The 18634-nt window shown below is 45.5% G+C and overlaps 1 protein-coding gene across 3 annotated transcripts in view; it reads left to right on the plus strand.

Annotated features, from left to right (window-relative positions):
* The window catches only part of BAIAP2 (BAR/IMD domain containing adaptor protein 2), a 174729-nt gene that overhangs the window by 110567 nt on the left and 45528 nt on the right, over positions 1-18634 (plus strand). For all 3 annotated transcript variants that reach the window (XM_033961495.1, XM_033961497.1, XM_033961496.1), the window contains exons 7-12: positions 7611-7763; positions 8982-9209; positions 11784-11979; positions 16595-16796; positions 17025-17096; positions 17682-17844. In XM_033961495.1, the coding sequence (XP_033817386.1) occupies positions 7611-7763; positions 8982-9209; positions 11784-11979; positions 16595-16796; positions 17025-17096; positions 17682-17844 (1014 nt within the window). The remainder of the gene's footprint in view (positions 1-7610; positions 7764-8981; positions 9210-11783; positions 11980-16594; positions 16797-17024; positions 17097-17681; positions 17845-18634) is intronic.

Below are 18634 nucleotides of genomic sequence, written 5' to 3' on the forward strand. Positions count from 1 at the left end.
TACAGGAATGGGGCAGGGACAGCGACAAAACTCACAGGGAAGGGAGAGGGACATTTGAGTTCCTGCAGAGATGGGGAAAAATTTGTTCCCGCGTATTCTCTACTGCATATCCCTTTGAGTTCCCTAACAACCCGATCACTCTTTAGAGAATGATATGTGGACAAAGTTTGGCACCCACCCCATGGGCTCTGTCCTCATTTGCATAAGCCTCAAACACTTATGATCTTTTTATTAAAGAATAAAAAGGGACAATATTTTGTACAACGATTCATAAATCACAAATGGAGTCATATAGAAACATAGAAAGATGACGGCAGAAAAGGGCTACAGTAGAAGCAGTGATCGAAGAATCTCATTGCCCACCTAAGTTATAATGTAGAACCTGAAGTTAAAGTTAGAATTTGATATTCTGCTCAACTAATGATAGATCCCAAGCAGTTACAATATTTCAAAATAAAAAGGTTCTGCAACTTAGATACGGACAGGGTACAGGGGATTCAGTGGGTTGTGTGGCATTTTCAGGGCTTATAAGAGTCCAGGGCCTCAGAGTGCCTTTCTGCTCTCCTTACCCTCACTCGCCCTCAGTAGAGTGGGCTGGGGGGGGGGGGGAGTTTGGTTGATGTTCCTTTTCTTTTGTCCATGTTTGTTATTCTATTATATATGATGCATATTTGTTTTTATCCCAGGACAAGCAAGCAGGTATTCTCACTAGTGGGTGATGTCATCCGACAGAGCCCCGATACGGACATCTTGCAAGCATGTCTTGCTTGAAGAAACTCAGAAGTTTCGAGATGCCCGCACCGCGCATGCGCCAGTGCCTTCCCGCCCGATGTACCGGGCGCGTCTCCTCAGTTCTTTTCTTTCCGCGGAGCTGAGAAGTTCTCTTCAATTCTGCGCTGACTGAAATTTCAGTATTTTGCCTTCTTTCCCCGCGTTTTATTGTTTTCTTACTTTCTTTGAAACTTTTATTTCTATTTAAAAAAAAAAAAAAAAAAAAGTTACAATTATTTCGTCCGGCGGTTCGGCCGGGCCGGCCTCGTGGCTGCGACCTAGCTCCTTCGACCTAGCAACGTCACTTTTCCGGCCTATGTCCCGGCCTATCACCGGTTTTAAAAAGTGCAGCAAGTGCCAGCGTGCGATTTCGTTGACGGACCCACACCGGCGCTGTCTTCAGTGTCTTGGTCCAGAACACGTTCCGAAATCGTGCCGGCCTTGTTCCACGCTCACAGCGCGCTCTTTTAAACGGCGCTGCTTACTTTGGGAGTCCATGTTTAAGATGGAGTCTTCTAAGGAGCCATCTGCTTCGACTTCGACGGATGTTTCACCGGTCTGTTCGAAGCCTGCATCTGCGACTCATGCATCGAGCATCGTGAAGCCAGCATCGTTCACACCGGCTTCTGCATCGAGTTCAGCATCGGTTCCTGCTCCCGTCTCCTCGGTTCAGGTACCGCCTTCCACTGTTCCTCCCGTGGTCATAAAAGTGCCCAAAGCTACCAAGCAGAAGCACTCGACCACGAAGGAACGCGATGACCGTGCAGGAGGACCCCCTTTCGGTGCGGATCCCTCCATATCGGCATCGCTTAAATCCCTGCTCGAAGCTCAATTTGTTGAGCTCATGCGGACGATGGGACCAAGGCTTATCGCTAATATTCAGGGCGATACTACGGTCCCGGTCCCGGAGAGCGGTCCGCCCCCTCCCCCTCCTCCTCGTCGTTCGATTTCCCTGCTCGACGAGGGGGAGCGGCGGAGGGCGGCGGAACCCACTAGGCGGGCTTCCCTTTCTGACATGCCGCCTTTAGAGCCCATTACACCTCCACGTCACCAGGGTACTACATTGGCCCCTGATAATCGGAGTCCTGGGCATACTGCATCGCAGGAGGAGTTCTTTCGCACTCCATACCAGACTTGGGTGGCACTGCGTGAGTCGGCATCGTTGCCTCCCATGCGCTCCACTGCATCGAGTCCAATCCATTCCTTCGAGGCTTCAAGGGATCGATCGATGCATCGAAGATCACGTTCCCCATCCCGGCATCGGGAGGGGCATCGATCTCGACATTCTTCTAGACACTCCTCGCGTCATTCGGAGGTGTCTCCACAGAAGAAAATGCAGCGTATGGGATACTCATCCTCAGATTTATCCCAGCCAGAGGGACCGGAGTATGAAGAACCATCTACCTCATACTCTCCATGCCGCTCCCAGCTCTCCCTGGAACCGGAGGCTTCCACGTCTTCTAGTCCGTCTCGCCGGCCGGCCTTGGCGGACCAACTTTCCTTTTCATCCTTTCTCAGACAGATGGCGGATGACTTGGATGTGACCTTAGATACTGGGTCGAAGTACTCTAAGGAGTATCTGGACACCATGCATTTACCTCATCCTCCGGCGGAGACACTTCGGCTTCCCCTACATAAGTTACTTGACCAGACTCTCATGCGGTGTTTGGAGACACCGTATTCCATACCTGCGGTACCTAGCAAGTTGGATGCTCGATACCGCATCGTGCACCACAAGGGGTTTGAGGGAGCTCAACTCTCTCACCAGTCCCTCCTAGTCGAGTCTTCCCTTAAACGTTCGCACCCCTCCCAAGTCTACGCTTCCGTGCCTCCTGGCAGGGAAGGGAGAACGATGGATAAGTTTGGTAGACGTATCTATCAAAATTCAATGATGGCGACTCGAGTGCTCAATTACAATTTTTTCTTCTCGTCCTATTTGGATTTTTTCTTGCCGGTACTCCGCAAGTTCACACCTTTCATCGATGCTGAGGCTCGGTTTGAGTTTGAGGAGGTGGTGGCGACCCTGTCCCAGTTGCGCCTCCAATTGATGCAATCCTCCTATGATGCTTTCGAGCTCTCGGCTCGTGCTGCGGCCTGCTCGGTCGCCATGCGTCGACTGGCTTGGCTTCGCACCATTGATATGGATCCGAATCTCCAAGACAGACTTGCAAATGTGCCTTGTGCGGGAGCGGATCTGTTCGATGAGTCTGTCGAGACTGTTACTAAAAAACTGTCAGACCACGAAAAATCTTTCCAGTCTATCATGAGGCCTAAGCCTAAACCACAACAGTCTCGTCCTTCTAGACCGCCTATAATCTACCAAAGGCGTTATCAACCAAGGCAGGCCCCTCCTGCGAGACAGCCTGCAAAGCGACAGCCGCCCCAGAAGACTCAGCAAAAGCCTCAAATGCCGGCTGCTCCCAAGGCTACTCAGCCTTTTTGACTCTCCTCCAGGGAGCATAACCGATCTCGTTCTGCCTACCCCATTTTTTCCCATAGGGGGTCGTCTCCATCATTTTTGTCATCGATGGGAGGCGATCACCACGGACCTCTGGGTCCTCTCCATCGTAAGAGAGGGATACTCTCTTCATTTCCAACGGGTCCCCCCGGACCATCCTCCAAGAGAGTATCCTTCCAACTCCACACAGACCGCTCTTCTTCTCCAGGAAGCTCAGGCTTTGCTCCGGCTTCGGGCCGTCGAGCCGGGTACCGGTGGATCAACAAAACCAGGGGTTTTACTCCCGGTACTTCCTGGTCCCGAAGAAGACGGGCGATCTGCGTCCCATTTTGGACCTTCGGGTCCTCAACAAGTTTTTGGTCAGGGAACGGTTCCGCATGCTGACCCTTGCCTCTCTTTATCCCCTCATCGAGCAGAACGATTGGTTATGCTCTCTGGATCTCAAGGAGGCCTACACTCACATCCCGATTCATCCGGCCTCCCGCAAGTTCCTCAGATTCCGGGTGGGACATCTGCATCTGCAGTATCGAGTGCTTCCCTTCGGCCTATCTTCGTCGCCCAGAGTCTTCACGAAGTGTCTGGTAGTGGTGGCCGCTGCACTCCGGAACATGGGTCTCCAGGTGTTCCCATACCTCGACGACTGGCTCATCAAGGCCCCGTCCGCTCCCAAGGTCATTTCGGCGACCTTGACTACCATTTGTTTTCTGCAGAGCTTGGGCTTCGAGATCAACTTTCCAAAGTCTCATCTTCAGCCCACCCAGTCTCTCCCCTTCATAGGGGCTGTCCTGGATACCATTCAACTTCGAGCATTCCTTCCTCCTCCACGCTTACATGCTCTCCTTCTACTCTGCCAGTCAGTGTCTTCTCGCCAATCCATCTCAGCGAGACACATGATGGTCCTTTTAGGCCACATGGCATCTACAGTTCATGTGACGCCTTTTGCCAGACTACATCTCAGGATCCCTCAATGGACTCTGGCATCTCAGTGGACTCAGGTGTCCGACCCGTTATCTCGTCACATTGTGGTCACTCCTGCTCTACGGCAGTCTCTTCTCTGGTGGATGACCTCTTCGAATCTATCCAGAGGTTTGCTGTTTCATTCTCCTCCCCATCAGAAAGTTCTAACGACCGATTCATCGAACTATGCATGGGGGGCCCATCTGGATGGTCTTCGCACTCAGGGGTTCTGGACCAGTGCGGAACAACTCCATCAAATCAATCTTCTGGAACTCAGGGCCATCTTCAATGCTCTCCAAGCTTTTCAACATCTGCTTCACGACATGGTGGTCCTTATTCGCACAGACAATCAGGTCGCCATGTATTATGTCAACAAACAAGGGGGCACGGGCTCGGCCCCTCTTTGTCAGGAAGCTCTTCGAGTCTGGGATTGGGCGGTTCGCCACAACACCTTCCTCAGAGCAGTCTACATTCAGGGGAAGGACAACGTCTTGGCAGACAAATTGAGTCGTCTACTTCAGCCTCACGAATGGACGCTCCACTCCGACCCCCTTCATCAGATCTTTGCTCAGTGGGGGACACCTCAGATAGACCTCTTTGCAGCCCCCCACAACTTCAAGCTGCCTCAATTTTGCTCCAGGATCTACACTCCTCATCGCCTAGAGGCAGATGCTTTTCTGCTGGATTGGAGCAAACGTTTCCTATATGCGTTTCCTCCTTTTCCTCTCATTCAAAAGACTCTAGTCAAATTGAGATTAGACCATGCCACCATGATTCTGATTGCTCCTCGGTGGCCCAGACAACCTTGGTTCTCCCTTCTACTTCAACTCAGCAGCAGGGAGCCAGTACTTCTTCCAGTGTTTCCTTCACTACTCACTCAACATCAAGGTTCACTACTTCATCCCAATCTGCAGTCCCTCCACCTGACAGCTTGGTTCCTTTCAACATAACTCCTCACCAGTTCTCTCAAGCAGTGAGGGAGGTCTTGGAGGCTTCCAGGAAACCTGCTACTCGACAATGCTATTCCCAAAAATGGACTAGATTCTCTTCCTGGTGTATTTCCAATGCCACGGAACCTCAGCGAGCTTCCCTATCTTCTGTATTGGATTATCTTCTACACCTGTCCCGGTCTGGCCTCAAGTCTACCTCTATACGAGTCCACCTGAGTGCTATTGCGGCTTTCCATCAGCCTCTACAAGGGAAACCTTTGTCTGCTCATCCTGTGGTTTCCAAATTTATGAAAGGGCTTTTTCATGTCAACCCTCCTCTCAAACCTCCTCCTGTGGTTTGGGATCTCAATGTTGTCCTGTCTCATCTTATGAAGCCTCCGTTTGAACCTCTCAACACGGCTCCACTCAAGTATCTCACCTGGAAGGTGGTTTTTCTAGTGGCCCTCACGTCAGCTCGTCGGGTCAGTGAGCTTCAGGCCCTAGTGGCGGATCCACCGTTCACCGTATTCCATCATGACAAGGTGGTTCTCCGTACTCATCCAAAATTCTTACCTAAAGTGGTCTCTGAATTTCACATCAACCAATCCATCGTGCTTCCGGTGTTCTTTCCAAAGCCTCATTCTCATCCTGGGGAATCTGCTTTGCACACTCTGGACTGTAAACGTGCTCTAGCTTTCTACTTGGATCGCACAAAGCCACACAGAACTGCTCCTCAACTTTTCGTCTCCTTTGATCCAAACAAGTTGGGACGACCGGTATCGAAGCGCACCATCTCCAACTGGATGGCGGCTTGTATCTCTTCCTGCTATGCCCAGGCTGGATTATCCCTTCCCTGTAAGGTCACAGCCCATAAGGTCAGAGCAATGGCAGCCTCTGTAGCCTTCCTCAGATCGACACCGATTGAGGAGATTTGTAAGGCTGCCACTTGGTCCTCGGTTCATACATTCACCTCTCATTATTGTCTGGATACTTTCTCCAGACGGGATGGACAGTTTGGCCAAACAGTGTTACAAAATTTGTTCTCTTAAGTTGCCAACTCTCCCACCATCCCATTGGGGTTAGCTTGGAGGTCACCCACTAGTGAGAATACCTGCCTGCTTGTCCTGGGATAAAGCAATGTTACTTACCGTAACAGTTGTTATCCAGGGACAGCAGGCAGCTATTCTCACGTCCCACCCACCTCCCCTGGGTTGGCTTCTCAGGCTAGCTACCTGAACTGAGGAGACGCGCCCGGTACATCGGGCGGGAAGGCACTGGCGCATGCGCGGTGCGGGCATCTCGAAACTTCTGAGTTTCTTCAAGCAAGACATGCTTGCAAGATGTCCGTATCGGGGCTCTGTCGGATGACATCACCCACTAGTGAGAATAGCTGCCTGCTGTCCCTGGATAACAACTGTTACGGTAAGTAACATTGCTGTATTGAGCATCTTGGGGGTGCCTTGGCATTGTATTTGCTGTTGTTCGCATCAATAAAAAATAGTTTGAACCTAACATCGGTTTCAATCTATATTGGGTAGTGCATATCTCACCTGAATGACTCTCAAAATTTGTTAACGCAGAATCCAAACAGATCCCCAAAATTGTCATTTCTTTTTTCACTTCTGATTGAGTCCTAACGTATTCAAGCAAACAGCAGAAATTTCATCGTTACCCTGACCCACAATCATCACTTCACTCTTGTTAATATTCAGTTCTAATCCTTTAGAAGACATCCATGAACACACCTCATTCATACAAATGTTTAGTTTAGTCTCATATCAACCTTATTTTTTTTGTCCTCCTATTGGAAAGAAAAATAAGATCAGCATAGTCTGAATTCAACCCCCAAATGATGAAAAATCTTTCCCAGTGTCTCCATGTAGATATTGAACAACGCTCAGATCCCTGTGGCACACCTTTTTTTTACTAGTACCCAATCGGAGTCCTTCTGTCTTCCTTTTACACAGAGTGAACAACCTCTCAAATATGAGGTAAACCAATTAAGCACCTCATCTCTAATTCCCAAACTCTCCAATTTTGATAACAAAATGTTCACGTTTATATGTTAATGGTAACCAATGATATTGTAGGAAGAGAGGAGTCGCATGGTCAAATTTTATTTTATGCCCTAACACTTTCAAAGCTGCATTTTGTAACCTCTGTGTCTAATATTAAACTTAGAAATTTGGTTTAAACAATGTTGCAGTAATCCAATTTTGATATTAAGAAGGCATGAATTAATATATGAAAAGTGACCTTATTAAAGTAACGTCTGATGGAGTCTAAGAGGCAAGAAAGTTTTCCACCTACAATTAAGTCGGGTTTCTGGAAATACCTCTAGTCTTGTGGCTAAATTTTCAGGGGTCAACTGTATCTTGAGTTTGCCGAGATGGCAGCCTATAGCGTTTGTATACGTATGTTTGCCACCTTGTCATTAGTCTTTCAATGCGTGAAGGTTTTGAAGGCTTGTGCTCAGTTTTCTCTTTTCTCTCTAGTGTATAGAGGCAGTCAGCAATAAGCAGAGTGACCTGGAAAACTTTGTATCCGATGGCTATAAGACAGCATTGACGGAGGAGAGACGGAGGTACTGCTTCCTGGTGGAGAAACAGTGTGCCGTGACCAAAAACTCCATCACTTATCACAACAAGGTGAGGTAGTGAGGCAGGTGTGAACAGCTGTCTCCAAGTTGTTTGCTGACCTCTTTTCCTCTGCTCTGAACACATTCTGCAAATGGTGTGCTGAGTCTGGAGGGAGTGTGATCTGTGTTGGGTAGGTTGTGGTGTGAAATGCAAAGGAACGTTGCAGGTCCTCCTCTTCTCTTTAGTTGGTAACTTGCTGTTCAGAAGAACTGTGAAATTGCATTTATGTTACAACACATTTTTCTCTCGGTAGTTTTGTGCCAACAGAGGAACCCAACACAACTTCTGTTGCTTTAAATATTTCCTACACATACTTGTGATCCCAATGTTCACAGCTTATTGATTTCAAAATATTTTTATAGGCTTTTGAAATGAACTACATGTGCATACTTATGCTTTCTCCAACAGTTCCCCCCCTCTCCCCCCACTTTCTAGAGGGCTAGAACTACCTCACCACTCTGCTGGAGGGTTTGTCGGAAAATATCTGATGGCTTTGTTATGGAGGGGACTCTACAGATTTTATTTTTCATTTGTGAGTTTTCTTTTTTTTTAAAAAATCTTTATTCATTTTTATAAACTTATAAGTGTATCATCAAATAAAAACATTTTCACTTAGATACAACACTTAATATTCTGCAATAATCCATTTTAAAACTTTTAAATCTCCCCCTCTCCCTCCCCTTCCATAACAAATTCAAAACACATAGAACATATAATAAATTCTTTCCTAACATTCCTTATAATTATAGAAAAACCATAATCTACCCCTCCCCCCACCCCCAATATTCTTTTATAAAACAGATGACATGAACATGGACTGTTACCCAATAAACTTAAACTACATAAGTCTCCCTAGTGCTGAGGCTCCCCACGTCCTGATAATATTAGTTTCTATTTCAGCTGGAAAGCACCATTTAAAGACTCTGCTGTGGCAAGTGAGAGTTTCATCAGTAATTTTTCTCTTTCCAACCCTCTATTAGGATTTTTTTTTTTTTTTTTTTGGGGGGGGGGGGGAGGGGGAAATATGCTTAAAGAGAAGATGGTTTTAATGCGTTCCTTGTTTGAGTAGAAATTTGTAGAACATGTGAACAGTTGCTATATATTACACGGAGTCATGTACTGATATGTTACAAAATGCTGCTTGCTAAATATCCAGCTTGTGGTTTTTCCATTTTATAATGGCGATTCATTCCTTGATCTTATATTTTCTCTTGTTTTTGTCATTAGGGGAAAGAGATTTTGACCCAAAAGATGCCATCTTGGCAGCAGGCCTGTTCTGATCCCAACAAGATCCCAGATCGTGCCATACAACTCATGCAACAGATGGCTATTAGCAGCAATGGCACCATCCTCTCTGGCCCCATGACTGCGTCCAAATCCAGTATCTCCATCTCCGAACCCATCCCTGGTGCCAAACCACTGCCTGTGCCCCCAGAACTGGCACCTTTCGTAGGCGTAAGTAACAACCATCCCTGCACCTCTCAAACTAAATTTGGGGACTAGGTGTAATCAGAGACTTGGTTTAATAAATGCAGCCAGTGGCATAGTAATGGGGGGGAAGGGACACGAGGCCCCAGATGCGGTCTTGGTAGGGGTGCTGGTGCCTATCCTCTCTGCTCCCTCCCCCATTATTTCACAACTCCTTATCACACATGTGCACCCCTTCCCTTGTACCTCTTTAATTTTCCCTGCGCGAGTAGCATTACGAACTTGCGGCCCGCGTTGGTGTCGTGACATCACTTCTGGGCCCTGCACCTAGGAAGTGATGTCTGAGGGATAGTCAACATGATGCAGGCAGCTCCTGCCTGGAAAATGAAAAAGGGCGGGGGCGTGGCGGGGGGTGGTGGAGGGGCGCCACTCACCCTCACTTTGCCACTGATTGCAGCATCTGCATATCTTGTGAAATTTCCTCAAAATATATTGTGAAAAGTAAGGTTAAGGTTTATACTTTTGTCCTGGTAAAATGGACAGTATGTTTAGATTAGTGAGATATAAGACTTTTGTGATTAAATTGGAACAGAGTAGTATGGTGATTACCCTAGTACACCTGTGATGCTTGATTTGGATCCTGTAGTAGAGAAAACAGTCACCTACCTGTAACAGGTGTTATCCAAGGACAGGAGACATGTGGGTGATGGCATGGACCATCTAAAGTGAACGGTCACTTTAAGAGCTTAAGACTGCCCATACTGCACATGCGCGAGTGCCTTCCTGCTGCTGCCACCTCATGGGACCATCAGTTCAGTAGCAATGGTATGAAACCAAGAAGGGGAGGAGAGTGGGTTGTGAGACTTATCTGCCTGCTGTTCTTGGGTAAAATTGTTGCAAGTAACTGTACTTTATCCCAGGACAAGCAGGCAGCATATTCTCACATGTGGGGACTTCCCAGCTAATGAATAGGGGAAAATATTTTTTCACCCGATTAGAGAATGACATAGGGACAAATTTTTTCCCCGTCCCCACGGGAACTCCTCTTCCCGTTCTGTGCCTGTGAGTTCTTTTCCTGTCCCTGTCCCATTTCTGCAAGCTCTGTCCTCATCTGCACAAGCCTCAAACACTTTAAAATCATAAGTCTTCAAGGCTTGTGCAGTTAAGGCAGAGCTTACAGGAATGGGACAGCGAGAAAACTCATGGGGATGGGGAATTTTAATTGCTATGGGGACGGGGACAAATTTGTCCCCGTGTCATTCTCTACTCAGAATAGTCAAGCTCTGCAATGCATTGCCAGGGGGTACGATAAGAGCAGTTAATGAAGCTGGTTTTAAAAAAGGTTTGGACAAATTCCTGGAGGAAAAGTCCATAGTCTGCTGCTGAGGCAGACATGGGACAGTAGCATGGAATTCTGTTACTATTTGGGTTTTTGCCAGGTACTTGTGATTTGGGATTGGCCTCCGAAGATGGGATTCTGGGCTAGATGGACCGGCCCATTGGTTTGACCCAGTAAGGTTAGTCTTATGTTATGTTCTTGTATTGCCAGTCAAGCAGAAAAGCATCTGTTTCCAGGTGATTGGGAGTGTGGCACCTGGAGCAGAAAAGAGGGAGCTTGTGATGGTCTACTTCTTTCATAAGATGGAGGTGTTAAGCGACCACTTGCGATTTTGTAGAATTCTGCTCAATTTGTCTGCCAACTCATTCTGTTTTCCTGCTAGGTAGACTGCTTTCAGGAAACTATTGCGAGCAAAGGTCTAGGACCAGATCTGGATGGTCTCTTGGCATCTAAGTGAGCTCTCCATCCTAACATGAAAGCATCTGTTGTAAAAATCTTTTGATGAGGTTGTACTTGAAATAGAAGGCCTGTACGTTGGATGGTATATATGGCTGTGGTTGGCAGCACAGAGTGCACTTATTGTGGTAGGGGGCACAAGATGCGCTTGCTGTGGAGATGGCATATACTGGCAAAAAATTTTTTAAAAATATGGGAAGGCACAAAACTTATGCATGTAAAAGACATGTTAAAGACACATACGATAAATGCCTAAATAGGTGTGTGAAGAAACCAAAATATGGCTTCTGCACTTCATGGAAAACAACAAAGAACTGATGGTTCTGTGAGCTAGCAGCAGGTGAAGAAGGCACCTGTGTATGTGTGTCTAAGATTTTAAAGCTACAGGTTACTTTAGACAGTCCGTGCCGAGTTCCATGGATGACATATGAATGAATATCTGCCTACTAGTCCTGGGATAATGTAATTTACTTTAGCATTGTAACTTTCTCTGTATTCTGTGTTCAGAGTCATTTCTATCTGAAATGGTTTTCCTGTTCTCCAGCTGTGGACTCTTGAGCATTGTTGTGTTTATTTTTTTACTCTTAATTTTAACTAGTCTGTGGCTTTCTTTTATTTAATACAATAGTTAAACTACAGCAATGCTCTAAGAAGCTATGGTTCCAGGTTTAAAAAAGCATAGCATACTCTGATTGTCTTATACTTAAACAGTTCTAAGATTGTGTGGTGACATGGTGAAGTGGTATGAGATTTAATTTTTAAATTCTGATGTCTGTCTGAAAATGCTTCACTGTTGTGTCCTGCAGCGGATGTCTGGACAGGAAGGTGTGCCGGTAGTGAATGGTGTTGCTGGTCCTGGTGGCAACGATTATCCGCACTGGCCAGACCCCAAATCCACAAAGCCCAAATCTCCTGCACAGTCACAGAAGCAACTGAGTGACTGCTACTCCAACACACTACCTGTGCGCAAAAGTGTCACACCTAAAAATGCTTATGCAGCTGGTAAGTTTGCCCCATGTGAGATTGGGTGTACCAAAGTGAAGATGTTCAGCTGACCTAATTTTAAAAATATATTTTATCGGTATGCACCAAAAAGGGTTCGTTGCTCAGACATTCTTCAAACAACACCACACTGGCTTTCCACATGTTAAATTTAGCAAAAACCATGGAAGATCCGGCCTTCTCTGTATCTTTGGATGCAGAGAAGGCCTTTGATCGTGTGGAATGGACCTTCATGTATCAAGCAATGGATTGGTTTGCTATTGGTTCCGGATTTATACAAATGATTCAAACCTTGTATAGTTCCCCTTCAGCCAGATTATATATTAATAATACTTTTTCAGAATAGGGGAGTTAGACAAGGGTGTCCATTATTCCGCTTGCTTTTTGACATTGTACTGGAACCCTTGCTATTGGCTATTCAACAGGCAGGGGTGATACAGGGTATTCCTTATGCAGGTTGGGAATGTAAGGTCTGTGCATGTACAGATGATATCTTGCTTCATTTGAAGAATCCTGAATCCACCATTCCGCATTTACTAGAATTGATTGAGAGATTCGGTAAATTTTCTGGTTATAAAATAAATTGGAGTAAATCCGAGGTGCTTCCACTAAATGTGAATTACACAAAAGGTTTATTTGAGTCATTCCCATTCCTTTGGAAAGAAAAAGGGATAAAATATTTAGGTATAATGATACAAAAGACTCTGGAAGACACAATGACAGTAAATGAAAAATCTTTATTGCTGAAGGTCAAAGAAATGTGTGAGCATTGGAATCCTTTACATCTTTTTTGGTGGGGGTTTTGCTACCAAATGGGAATAATGCCAGTTTTTTTTCAGGGGTCCTTTTATAGGAAACTAAATAGTATTATCACTAAATTTATTTGGCTGGGTAAAACTGCTAGAATAGCTCTAGTATCATTGCAAAAACCAACTGCGGAGGGTGGGGTAAATCTCCCAAATTTTTACAGATATCATCAAGCTTTCATCATGCGGCAGGGTATGTAGAAACATAGAAAATGACGGCAGAAAAGGGCTACAGCCCATCAAGTCTGCCCACTCTGCTTACCCACCCCCTGTCTATGCCCTAATGACCCAATTTCCTTATCTTGACCCTCATAGGGATCCCACATGGGTATCCCATTTATTCTTAAAGTCTGGCACGCAGTCTGCCTCGATCACCTGCACTGGAAGCTTGTTCCAATGATCAACCACTCTCTCTGTGAAGAAATACTTTCTGGTGTCGCCATGAAATTTTCCGCCCCTGAGTTTGAGCGGGTGCCCTCTTGTGGCCGAGGGTCCCTTGAGAAAGAAAATATCATCTTCCACTTCGACACGTCCCATGAGGTACTTAAATGTTTCGATCATGTCTCCCCTCTCCCTACGTTCCTCAAGAGTGTAGAGCTGCAATTTGTTCAGTCTCTCTTCGTACGAGAGACCCTTGAGCCCCAAGATCATCCTGGTGGCCGTCCGTTGAACCAATTCAATTCTGCGCACATCTTTACTGTAATGTGGCCTCCAGAATTGCACACAGTACTCCAGATGAGGTCTCACCATGGCCCTGTACAACGGCATTATGACTTCAGGCTTTCGGCTGACGAAACTTCTATTGATACAACCCAATATCTGCCTTGCCTTAGATGAAGCCTTCTCGACAGTTTTCATGTTTGCACTGATGATTACTCCTAAATCTCGTTCTGCTGAAGTCCTAGTTAAAGTTTCTCCGTTCAAGAAGTACGTCCTGCATGGATTTCTGCTTCCGAGGTGCATGACCTTACATTTCTTAGCATTGAAGCCTAGCTGCCAGGTTGAGGACCAACTTTCCAATGTAAGCAGGTCCTGCGCCATATAATTCTGTAAACTGCATTCACTTACTATATTGCATAGTTTGGCGTCATCGGCGAATAGTGTTATTTTACCTTGAAGCCCTTGAGTCAGATCCCCTATGAATATGTTGAAAAGGAGTGAACCCAGGACCGAGCCCTGCAGCACTCCACTGGTCACCTCCGATGTTTTAGAGAGGGTACCATTAACCACCACCCTCTGAAGTCTGCCACTCAGCCAATCATTGACCCATGCAGTTAGTGTCTCTCCTAACCCCATCGATTCCATCTTGCTTAGCAGCCTGCGGTGTGGGACACTGTCAAAAGCTTTCCTGAAGTCCAGGTACACGACGTCCAAAGACTCTACCAAGTCCAACTTTCTTGTTACCCAGTCAAAGAAGCTGATGAGATTGGATTGGCAGGACCTACCCTTGGTGAATCCATGCTGACTGGGATCCCGAAGATTCCCTTCATTCAAGATCGTGTCCAATTTGCTTTTAATTAGTGTTTCCATGAGTTTGCACACTATTGATGTGAGACTCACCGGTCTATAATTCGCAGCCTCTGCCCTGCAACCCTTTTTATGCAGAGGAACGACATTAGCTAATTTCCAGTCCAGGGGAACTTTCCCCTTACTTAGGGAGAGATTGAATAGCTCAGCCAACAGTTTCGCCAGGACATCGCTCAATTCTCTGAGTACTCTTGGGTGCAAATTGTCTGGTCCCATTGCTTTTTTTCACCTTGAGTCTTGCCAGTTCACTGTAAACTTCACCTGGTGTGAACTCAAAATTCTGAAACGGGTCTTCTGTGCTTTGTGTTGCCTTCAACTGCGGACCGTGTCCCGGTGCCTCACAGGTGAAGACTGAGCAGAAGTATTCATTCAGTAGTTCGGCTTTATCGGAATCTGCTTCCACGTAACTTCCGTCCGGTCTTCTAAGGCGTACTATCCCGCCTGTGTTCCTTTTTCTGTCACTAATATACCTGAAGAAGGATTTGTCCCCCTTTTTTAATGTTTTTTGCCAGAATTTCTTCCACTCGAAGTTTTGCCTCCCTAAATGCCATTTTGACCGCTGTAGACCTGGTCCTATATTCTACTTTTGCCTCTCTTTTCTCCGTGCGCTTGTAGGAGAGAAACGCTTTTTTCTTCTCCTTAATGAGGTGCGAGATCGCGGTGAACCATTGGGGTTTATTGTTTCTTTGTCGTTTATTTACTGATTTTATGAAGCGGCTAGTTGCTTCATGTATGGTTGATTTCAGTGTTAACCACTTAGCTTCTACATCATCGGTCTCCGCTTGGTCCTGCAGCGTCTGATGGACAAAATCTCCCATGCGTGCGAAGTCTGTGCCCCGGAAATTGAGTACCTTTGTTTTCGTGTTTGATCTAGGGAAGCCTTTCCTAAGGTTGAACCATACTATGTTGTGGTCGCTGGAGGCTAGCGTATCTCCTACTGAGACCTCTGAGACGCTTTCCCCGTTGGTGAGTACTGGATTCTTCCTGAGCTCATGGAACATCTTCCTGATTGGCTAGACTTAGAGTGGCAACTTCTGTCCTCATTACGGGTGTTTCATGTCTTGAGTATCAAGTTACCCAGATATGTCAAGGACAATAGTAATCTATTTGATATTCCAGTAGAGAAATCCACTTATCAGTCCTTATGGCTAAACTCCAAGCTTCAAATAGGCGGGTCTGGGATCTCCTAGAAACATTGGATGCAGGCAGGCATTCGAACATTAGATGATATTATATCTAATGGGAAACTGCTGGATTTTTCACAACTGCAATAAACATTTGGAATTTCAAAATCTCAAAATTATAGATGGTTGCGGTTGAAGCAGGCTATTCATAGTGGGTTCCCTGACTGGCAGAATCTTAAAAATCAGACAGATTTGCTGGGGCATCAGGCAGCCCGGTGGTATAAATTAATTTCTGAATTTTTGAATAAGAAACCAAAAAATAGTCTTAGGGACATTTGAAGCATCGAGGTAAAGCAATATATTTCTGCATCTCGATGACCACGAATTTGGACTTGGAGGATGAGATGTACAGCATCAGCATCTATAAGACAAACATGGTTTTTCTTGTTACATAGAACTTTTTGGACCCCTGCTCGTTTACAAAAGTTAGATAGTTCTAAATCTAATAGATGCTGGCATTGTCATCTTGATATAGGGACATCTATTGTCCTTTAATACTCAAGTTCTGGAAGTCGGTATGGGGATAGATTAATGCTATACTTGAGGCATCGATTCCTTTGACATATGAGGAAGTCATATATGGGACGATATTACATCTGAAGCCCTCATTGGACAGATATAGAGGGCGGCTTTTCCTTATGACCAGGGTAGTCATACAAGTGGTTATGCGCAACTGGAAGAACTGGGATCACCTTAACTTTAATTTTTGGTGGGCAGTTTTATGTTTAATTAATAGATTTGAAAAAATGATTGCGGATATGCTAGGACATACTAAGTTAATCTGGGGCCCTTTGACATCTTTTATGGACTCATTGTAGTTGTCTTTTCCTTTGTTCCTGTTGGTATATTGCACACACACCCAGGGGAGGGAGGGCGGGAGGGAGTATTTCTTTGTATGGTTCAGGTGGTTAGTTTTTTTAAATTGTTGTATGGATTTTGATTGATTATAAATGAGTATATGATTAATATTATTTGTTATAGATACTGTATTGCATTTTTGTTGGTTTTGAAACTCAAAGATTTTTAAAAACTATATTTTGTGGATGACATGATATTCTGCCCTAAATCTGAGGGTGTGTGATGTTTTGCTTTCACTAGTCGAAAACAAGACCCTGCCACGCTCCAGTTCCATGGCTGCTGGGCTGGAGAGGAACGGGAGGATGAGAGTACGAGCCATCTTTTCCCATGCTGCTGGGGATAACACTACACTGTTGAGCTTCAAGGAGGGAGATCTCATCACCTTGCTTGTCCCTGAAGCCAGAGACGGCTGGCATTATGGCGAGAGTGAGAAAACAAAGATGTACGCAGGAGGTTTTTCATGGTTATTCTCCTTTTAGTGTGATCAAGCTTTTATTCCTTAAAATATTAATGTAAATCAGTACTGACACTAGCTTTTAAGATGCTCTAAATAAGTTGTACTACCTTACATCTTGTAGAAAATACTGCTACAGTGAAATAAGAGCAGGCACGGTGATTCTGCAGCAGCATGCAGGTAGCTCACAGCATCTTTTCTGGTTCCTGTTTCTAGGAGAGGTTGGTTCCCTTTCTCCTACACCAGAGTTCTGAACGCTAGTGAAAACCACGAGAGACTACACATGAGGTGAGAAGTGATTAGGGGATTAAACAGATACTCTTACATGGAAATGATTTAAAAAACAACTCTTAATGCACTCTAATGTTAGGGATACAATATGTGCAAATTCAAATACCTTTTTAATAGTGTCCTGGGTACAGCCAGCTCACTTGTGGCAAGCTAAACGTCATCCTTACATTTAGTGTAAAGAACAAAACTACTTTCAGGTCCTATTTAGAAATTTTTATCAGGGTTGCAGTTATGCTCGGACATAGCTGCAAGGATTGCCTAGCTGTTTTCCATGCCCTGGTTGGATAATCCTATGAAAATGTCTTTCTTCTCACACTGATGGATCAAAGCCTGTCGATTCTCACTGCAGAATTTCCTAAGCTAGAAGAGCTCTAGAATGTTGCCTAGCAACAAGGAGCCACACGTGTGCTTCATTTGGCATAGGAAGTATCTCAAAGAACCCGAGGGAAGGTATATGCAGATGTGAATCTTTGCAGATGCTGTCTTTCAGAGAACATAATGCAATCTCGTTGTAGAAACTGGGGAAAGGGCTTTGTTTCTCCAGCATCTGACTTGCATAACCTTATTTTTATTTTTTGATAGCCTACAGCCTGGAAAAAGCAGCAGCACGGGGAATCTTCTAGACAAAGATGATGCCTCTGCCTCTAAACCAGATTATGGTATGGCCACACGGAATTTCCCACCACAGTCCAGTAACACTTTCAAACCCAGACCTTACAGTGTGGCAGCACCAGTCTTTTCCCAGGTAGGAAACCCCAGCATGCTTCTACATGCCTAGGTGAAGTGAAGATAATTGCCAGCTATTAGAGGACAGTTGATGCCAAGACTGAGAACCTCAAAGGGTTTCAGGCACTCCATTTAAAAGTCAAGGTTCTGGCCAAGCTCATCCTCTGTGTTCCAGAGTAGCTGATCCAGATAGGTAGCTGCTTTCCCTGGTTCAGCCCCAGACTGTTGATAGTATGATTTGTGTTAAAATACCCTGCCCTGGGCCAGTCCCATGGATCAGGCTCTGGGATCCTTAGTACTTATTTGAATATAATACAGAAGTGATATGCTCAGACCAAAATAGGAAGAGCACACGGCTGCCACTATGGTGATATCTTTGCCAGTCAACAAGTGGCAGTGAAGGTTGGTAGACATCTTACTTCTTGAGCCAAAAAGGCTTACTGAGTCCATCCACTCAAGGAGAATATAGAGAAGGCTTGAAGTAAGATGCCTACCAACCAGTTTTAAGAGACCACAAGTTATCCCAGGACAAGCAGGCAGCATATTCTTAACACATGGGTGACGTCACCGACGGAGCCCTCGGTACGGACCTTTTTAACTAGAAGTTTCTAGTTGGCCGCACCGCGCGAGTGCCTTCCCGCCCGACGGAGGAGTGCGTGGTCCCCAGTTTCTTCGTTTCCGCGGAGCGAAGAAGACGCGTGTATTTTTTCAACGACCGTTGAATCACTTTTCTGCCTTCCCGCTCGCGCTTTTTTCCTGAATTTTTCCTTCCTTACCTTCGGGTTTAATTTTCTTTAATTTGCAAAAAA

This window comes from Geotrypetes seraphini, chromosome 10 (genome assembly GCF_902459505.1).
Source record: "Geotrypetes seraphini chromosome 10, aGeoSer1.1, whole genome shotgun sequence".
Taxonomy (NCBI): domain Eukaryota; kingdom Metazoa; phylum Chordata; class Amphibia; order Gymnophiona; family Dermophiidae; genus Geotrypetes; species Geotrypetes seraphini.